This window comes from Rhamphochromis sp. 'chilingali' (genome assembly GCF_963969265.1).
Source record: "Rhamphochromis sp. 'chilingali' genome assembly, chromosome: 20".
In the NCBI taxonomy this organism is placed as follows: Eukaryota; Metazoa; Chordata; class Actinopteri; order Cichliformes; family Cichlidae; genus Rhamphochromis; species Rhamphochromis sp. 'chilingali'.
In genome coordinates this window covers 5,103,552-5,111,600 of record NC_137947.1, presented here as the reverse complement: position 1 = coordinate 5,111,600, position 8,049 = coordinate 5,103,552, and the positions used below count along the sequence as shown (strand labels likewise).

At 42.5% G+C, this 8,049-nt stretch overlaps 1 protein-coding gene across 3 annotated transcripts in view; it reads left to right on the top strand.

Moving 5' to 3' along the window:
* Positions 1 to 4,623: 4,623 nt before the first annotated feature.
* LOC308388872 (uncharacterized protein) overlaps positions 4,624 to 8,049 on the top strand; it is a 109,834-nt gene continuing 106,408 nt past the window's right edge. For all 3 annotated transcript variants that reach the window (XR_013970189.1, XR_013970190.1, XM_080869829.1), the window contains exons 1-2: positions 4,624 to 4,885; positions 5,957 to 6,112. Coding sequence is in view for 1 of the 3 variants with exons in the window: in XM_080869829.1 (XP_080725955.1) it covers positions 4,770 to 4,885; positions 5,957 to 6,112 (272 nt within the window). In the remaining 2 variants the exon portion in view is untranslated. The remainder of the gene's footprint in view (positions 4,886 to 5,956; positions 6,113 to 8,049) is intronic.

Here is an 8,049-nt window from a genome sequence, read left to right as displayed (position 1 = left end):
TAATGTAAATGTGTTAACAATACAGCCTTGCAGTCCTACTTGCTTGGCTGTAGAGTATTTGCAGGAATTCTGACAAAAGAATTATAAAGTGTTTGCACTGGTGGGGCTATGTTGTTTCTGTTGCTAGTTAGATAATCAAATCCAAGCAACTTGGTGTAACAAATTAATGCATTTGAAAGCCAAAAAAAAAAATACACCAAAATACCTATTTTGCTTTTTTTTTTAAGTATTATTCATACCTGAATTGCATCATAGTTTATACAGCAGCAATAAACATTCCCCACAGTCATGTCTAATGTTTTAAGTAACAAATCAAAAACACATGCTCTGTATTTAAGTTTCATTTAGATTACATAAAAAAGTATCCTTCCAAGTCATCTTTGATTCATGAGCTTTTTTCTCTAGATGGGTTATGTAATGAAATATACACTAACGGTTTTTACTCCCATGACTGGAGCTGGCTGTGTTCTGTAAAATGACCTGCACTCATAACAATGGGTTAGACACTGGATGACACTGCACAGGTGAGTATTACCAGTTATTGTCTCTTTTTGCTACATGATAAATGTGGTGTCTAAGCCCTCAGCTGTGTCATTACCACAAGGACAAAGTGGTATTCATTTTTTCTTGATTATTTGAAATGTTAACACAAGTTCTCTGAAGTTATAGAGTAGCATCATTATAATACACTAAAAGGTGACCTATACAAAAATGGTGATAAATGGAAAATGAACACCTTGGTTGTTTAGTTTATTCTGTTGCTTTACCACATTAAGACCACTGGCTATCTCTGGCTCTCTTCCACAGCATGTCTTTATCCTGTCTTCCTTCTCTCACCCCAACCGGTCGCGACAGATGGCTCCGCCCCTCACTGAGCCTGGTTCTGCCAGAGGTTTCTTCCTGTTCAAAGGGAGTTTTTCCTTCCCACTGTCACCAAAGTGCTTGCTCATAGGGCCTCATATTATTGTAGGGTCTACCTTACAATATGAAGTGCCTGTTGTTGTGATTTGGTGCTGTATAAATAAAACTGAATAGAATTTAAATGGAATTGGTTACAGCGATGGGAAAAAATTAACCTCAAACCAGTCTGGTCAGCCCTGGAAGCTTTTTTGTTGTTTTTATGACTGACAGTCATATGCAAAAGAAAGCTTTAACAGGCAGTCATGTGAAAACTCTTTTCCATAAAAATAGTAGGGTAATAGGGTAAGTAGCAGCCTGGTGCTGTGAATCACTTGCACTTGATTAACTGATTATCAGTAAGTGTGAGCACCTCTACAATGTTCAGAGAATCTGCAAAAAACCCAAGAGCTCAAATGTCAAAGTTCATGACAGTATGTCTGAACAAGCCACAACATTTTTGGAACAGTGTCTTTTGGATAATGCACAGCTCCACATTTGGCAAAAAACCAAACACAGCACACCAGCACAAACACCTCATACCAACTGCCAAGCACGGTGGTGGAGGGGTAATGATTTGGGCTTGTTCTGTAGTCACAGGGCCTGGGCACCTTGCAATCAATAAATCAGCTGTGGAGGAGTTTCGCTTTATATGAAAGTAATCTAGGCCATCCGTCTGAGAACTAAAGCTTGGTTCAATTTGGGTATTGCAACAGGACAATGATGCCAGGCACCGCAGCAAATCTACAAAAGACTAACTGAAAAAGAAAAGAGTCAATGTGTCACAAGGCCAGACCTGGACTAAAATCCTCCATAACGATGAGAGAGACTGATAAAGTCTCAGAAAATGAATATTTCAAGTTATTGCTGTTAAAGGTGATTCTACAAGCTACAAAATCATGGGGTAACTGTTTTCACAAGACGGCACAGAATTCTGTGAAAACTCTGATTCACATGAACTTAATTCCACACCAAAGAGCCCCCAATATTGTCATCCTGACTCCGGCCATGGTAAAGGTTGCTGAACCACCTTTAACTGTCCATTTCAGAGCTGAAAACCAAGTAATAGATATATAGTAATTAATACCATGATATAGTAATAGACCAATAACTGTAGAAAAAATATTTACTTCCTGTTTGAACGCTGGCAGTGGACCTGTCGCTGTTGAGGTCACAAAATATGGAGTTGCATTTGTGGAATGGGCACGATTAAAAGTTTAGACAGTAAACAAAATCTAGACTCCCATATTAGTCAGATGTTTTGTTCACCCATACAGATGTCCAATCAGCATCTCACAAAGGGAGGAGGTCGTAAGGTGACATAGATACATCTTGTTACCTTACTTCCTTTTTCATTCTCATTATAACTAATAAGCCCAGTTGAAATGTGTCTAACCTTTATCCAGGACACTGGAGTTTAAACATTTTATGCGGCCAATTATGATTTTCAGTTTATCTTGCTATTTGGTTAGGTTTGGCACAATAAATACTTGGTTGGGAAAGAAAATAATGATCTTGGTTAAAACACACCCTTTTCTAGCATACCGGTATGCTCCATTATTTTTTAGGTGACCAGGGTGACAAACTCTAAAGTATCAACGTAATAACTGCTTGCAAAAATAACCCGTGGGCTGAGACAGGGTCTCCAGAAAATCAACTCGTAAAAGAAAATTGTTCATCTGGCAGCAGAAACCATAGTTCCACCAAAACCATGCGCAACGATGTAAAGTCCAGTCTCAGTTGCAGTGTTTTTATACTACACTGTAATACGACACACAAGTGTTGATGTTTCTGTGTGACATGTTCCTGAAACTGGATCTGGCTAATTTAAATTAAGATTAAACTCTACAACAGCTTTTTGTTGCAGCTTGGAATATACAGCTCCACGTCTAGCAGCATGCCTTTGCATCTGTTTCATAGGAGTATGAAAACATTTGACAGTTCCCTTAACTCTGCTTCCTTCCCCAGGCGTGCCAAGCTCCTCTGCTGTCTTTTGTGCTGTATCAGAGCCATGTAAACTCTGGGATCTGCATGAAAATAAACAGCCAGCCAGGGAAGCAGACACGCTGACGTCAAGGAAGAGGACAGAATCTGATCAAAAACACATCGAGGCGAGGGTGTCCGTGACAGTCAGTCGGGATTTTATTGATGGAAACCCATGGTTAAAGATTAAAGATTATCTCGTTGCAGATTAGATTTGTAGCCAGTGCTGATGTCCTGAGCTAGGCACTTATTCCTGCAGCGCTTCCTGTGACGCAGCAGGCCTGTGCGGGGTGTTTCCCAGGTGTGAGCATGTGTGTTTGAATGTAACCCGAGGGGAGCAGCCCTGCTGACGTCAGGGAGGAGAAGAGGATCTAATCAGAAGCACACAACAGCTGAAGAGGATAAAGACCTGGAACGGGAGCTGATTTATATTCTGATTTGGAAATCATATCTGAGGGTGAAAAGTTCCAGGTTAAATCTGGGCCGAGGTGAAGAGAGAAGCAAAGTAAATTTTGACGCTTGATCGGTGGCGGGATAAAAACACTGTGCACTATTATGTGCGTGCATGTGTGTGAGTGTGTGTGTGCGTGATACTATCCAGACGCCTGAATACTCAACACTCAGCCTATGGTGTTGATAGGGGAGGGGCGGGGCCTGCAGGTTGGAGTGACAGGTCAGCCACTTGCAGGGATCTGACAGCAGGCCAGTGGTTATCTCACTGACCTGCTGACAGCGACGCACAGACCGAAACACACATACACATACCACGTGTATTCCCTGCTGCAAAGTTTATCTTTCAGAAAGCTCCTTGATGAGCCAAAACATCAGGGCTGACTAATGTGCTGTTTGTCTTAAGTGCATGACCAAAACAGCTTAGCTTGGAGTACTGGAGCTTGAGCTGTCCTATATCATGCGGCATCTAGATCTTTTTTGTTTTTTTAATCATTCTTCGAAGACTTGGCAGTCAGGGGAAAAGTATATAATCTTACACGCATCAAGAACTAATGACCTCTCCAAAAAAGTGCTTTAGGAGCGAGACTGGAACGACTTGGTAAAACTAAAAATTGACTGAATTTAACACTTCATAACGTCTCATTACATTGAGAACTTTTAAACATAGCCTGGTGTAAAGACTGAGCATTGAGTATACAGAGACAGGTTATGCATACTGCACCCACGGCGAGGCCTTTTGGCTTTCATTTTAAATCCAGGTTCCTCCGTAGGAAACACAGGCAGGGAGGCTGAGTTCTCAAAAGGTCCCCGTTCATGCTTAAGTCCCACAACGAAATGTGAAAAGATTGACAAGTGAAAAACTGACCGCAGTCAATCCAACACCCCCCCGTCCCTTCCCAAAAAGCACACATATTCAAACATCAAACAACACCTTGTACTGGCTGAACTCTCTCCCTTTACCCTGTGGTTTACCCTTTGACCCAGTCCAAACCTTCCCCTACAGCAAACACTCCCACTGCTCACCCCTGACCCCCCACGCACACTCAGCAGCCTGCAAAACACGAGCTGGGAATTCCAGCGTTGCAACCCTGATGTGCTGCTCCTCTGGAGGTTTTCTTATCATTTTGACCATTTCCATAATGAACAACAACAACAACAAAAAAAAACACAGAGAAGCACCCAAATAATAATACTATAGGGCTTTGGAGCGTGATGTCACTGGGTGGGCGTGGAAAGGACTTTGGCCTGATGCGCCATTTTCCGGGTCCAAACAAAGCGCAAGCAAAAAAGGAGCGAAGGCACACACAACAGCCATCGTTCGTACTTGCTGTGTGGTCGGCTGCAATGTTCGATCGCACGACCGGCACAGGAATAAGCTTAAAAAGGGTTTGTCTTTTTATTCTTTCCCAACCTGGAAGCAACATGAGGGAGCTCATATGGCGGACCTTACCAAACGAAGGCGTCTAGCCTGGATAGCAGCCGTGAGACGAGCTGATATCCAGTTCGCTTCCATCTCCAGATATCACTTAACTTACCGGACATTTTCATTCAGGTAAGTTCTATATATGTTCATATCACTCTTTATAGCTTAATAATATTATCGTTGGTGGTCTCGGAGGTTATAGAAATTGCGAACAAACATCGAATGGAGTGACTTTGCAGAAATACGTGCTATGTAACGATTCACTAATTCTTTCGCACAACTGTAGGGAAGCCTGCCTATGAAATGGATGTAATAGCTTGCCCGATTATCAATGTGGTAGTTTGCATCAACTTTACAATTATGGACACATAATATGACAACGAGATTCATTGATAAATGTATAACATTAATTGTGGTAGGGGGTGAACCATGGCTGTTACACTCGATGCACTGCAGCTGACTTACCTTGGTTTGAATGACGACGTACTCACAGGTTGAAAATAGCCAAATCTTGGACCCAGTCGTTAGTAAATTGGATGTGCGCCTCCAGCGACTTGTAATTACGAAACTGGTTCGCAGTGTAAGCGCTTACTCCACAAACAAGATACGTAAAGATATCGGGGTAGGACAGTGGCGGTAAGTCGTCTGGGTCTTTACTCCACTGCCGTATTTCATATGGGTCCACATTTGCGATCCACTCTATTTTTTTCAAGTACCGCTGCTTCGCCTCTGGACGCAATCGGTCTCTATACCGTCCGTTTTCTTTTGAGCTGCTTTTAAACATGTTTCTTGTGGTCGTCGTTCCAACACAGTGTGTTTGTTTTGATTTGTGGACCCGGAAAATGGCGTCGCGCTCCCACAAAACATTGCGGAGTGACATCAACTCCAAAGCCCTATAGTAATTCCAGGCATTTGGATGGCTGAATGTTATTCAAGCTGGTTGCAAATATGTGTTCTACATCACTGACATCATTCAGCTATCTTACAAAATGATAAAACATATGACAGCATGGTGGCGTGCTGTTGCGTCACAGCAAGAAGGTCCAGAGTTCAACTCCACACAAAGAACCTACGCAAAAGTTTGCGTAGGTCCTCACACAGTCCAAAGGCATGCAGTTAGTGGGGTTAGATTAACTGGTGATTCTAAATTGTCATTAAGTGTTAATAGTTGTCTGACTCTCAGCATTACCCCTGTGACAGACTGGCTGGGTCTGTCCAGGGTGTGTCTGGCCTCTTGGCCCACTGTAGCTGGGACAGGCTCCAACCCCCACCACCTGCCTCTGCAACCCTGATAAGGATAACTGGAAGAGCACTGATGGATGGATGGATGGACAAAACATATCTCAGGAAACGAAGGTAAGGGCTAAATGTAGTTCTTGCACTCATCACTTGTGAAAAAGGTTAAATCCAGTACTCAACACACAGATCAGACTTTGCAACACGGGATAAATGACTACAGCCAACAATTTTGTATAAAAAGTCAAGTAAAAATTTGTTTCATCCTGTGTTGCAAACACCTGTAAGCTGAGATTCTCCTGTAGTCCGTGGAATGACAACAAATGCTGACAATCAGAAATGGAGGACATGCTGTCTTTTGCTATTTTAAGGGCTGCCAGAATTGTGTATTTCTATGGTTTTGTAGAGACAGAACTGCCAGTTCCACTAACAGACATTCGATCCTGGCTACAAAAGCAAGTCAGCTTAGAGTAGAGTTAAAGTTAGGAGTGTTGATACTTTGACAGCTGTGCAAGGAGGTGTAGACATTGCCTGTGTGCTTTGTCTAACCACTAACTGCAGCTTTCTATTTGTGATATTAATGTCGCCCAGAGCATTTTTATTGGTGTAAACATTTAAAATTCTACTGTTTTATTACTATGTTACTTAGCATTAATTAGCAGATATGTCTGTGTATGCGTTGTGCCCATATATTTTATAAATGCAGCTTGCTGACTAAGCTTGCTAGCATTAGCCGATAACTTGTAGCACTTTACCTTCTAGTCTAAATTTGGTTGCTTTGGGCTTCTTTAGCAGTTTGTACACCTTTTTAATGGTGCATTTAACAGAGAGACAAGTACTGCAGAATGCAAACTGTAAAGGAATTATTTATACAAATTTTCATACAACTTAGCTTTAGATGACTCTGACACTGATGCAGGGGACAACCAATCTCTGCATTCTGTCTATACACTACGTGTGTGCCACACACAGAAGCAACCACCCACACATGCCCACGTACACATCCATTGTTGACCTGAGCCACATGACAGCAAGAGCATTACACACGGCGCACCACATCCCTATCATAAAGTGTCCTCAAGACACCCAAGATGCTTCTAGCCTGTCATTGGCTCTTACAGCTGACCGCTTTTCAACAGCAGTGACACAACACCTCTCTAATTAGCCTCTTTTCAAAGTTACTAATCTGAGTAAAGACAACTCTCAGTGACACACACAAACAATAGCCCCCTACTCTCACCCTCTGTCCCAGTGTTGCCTGTTTGGAGCGGCGCTGCAGGATCCCACACACGAGTGTGCATTTTTATGTATTTTATCTGTGTGGCGTTCAAGTGTGAAGACAGTGACCATGAAGGAAGATCGACTAAATGAGAGTGAGGGAAGACATTTCTAAAGATTTGGTAGTAATAGCAAAAGTGTTTCTGATATTTTGTGTTTGTCACAGCAGATGTCCCTGTTGTTTGTTTGTGTGTGTTTCTGAGTCTGTCTGTCACTCAGTAGTTTTGGTTGGCTTTGCTCGGGAAGGCCTGTGATCACACAACCTTAAGGACTGTGATTAGGAGGACCACTTAGAGTACGCGCACACAGCAAACGGCAAATCCCACAGTGCACTCATGCATGTGTACCAAAATACTGAAACCACTTACCAGCAGTAGCTTTGCTCACAGGCACACGGTCGCACAAACAGAAGCAAACCACTACGCACACACTTGTTCCTACGCTTGGACTGTGAAATGACACGCACGTCTCTGGATGCTCTCTAATTTCCTGCGGCCGAGCTCTGAGCTTGTGAGGTAACTCATGATGAGTGATGGTTCATCACGCTTGGTGGAGATTATACAGGGAACTTCATCCCAGCACACTCATTCCTGAGCAGATGTGTCATACGCACAAGGTCAGGAGAGTTGAACTCAAAATGGGAATGTGTGGCACATTTGCAAAACACACTGTAATCTTGTAACATAATGTCTTCATTAATCAGGTTTATTTACATGCTGTGTACAAGCTGTATTGAGCTGTTTTTACTGTGTCCAAGTCAAGTCAAAACAAGCCCGAGC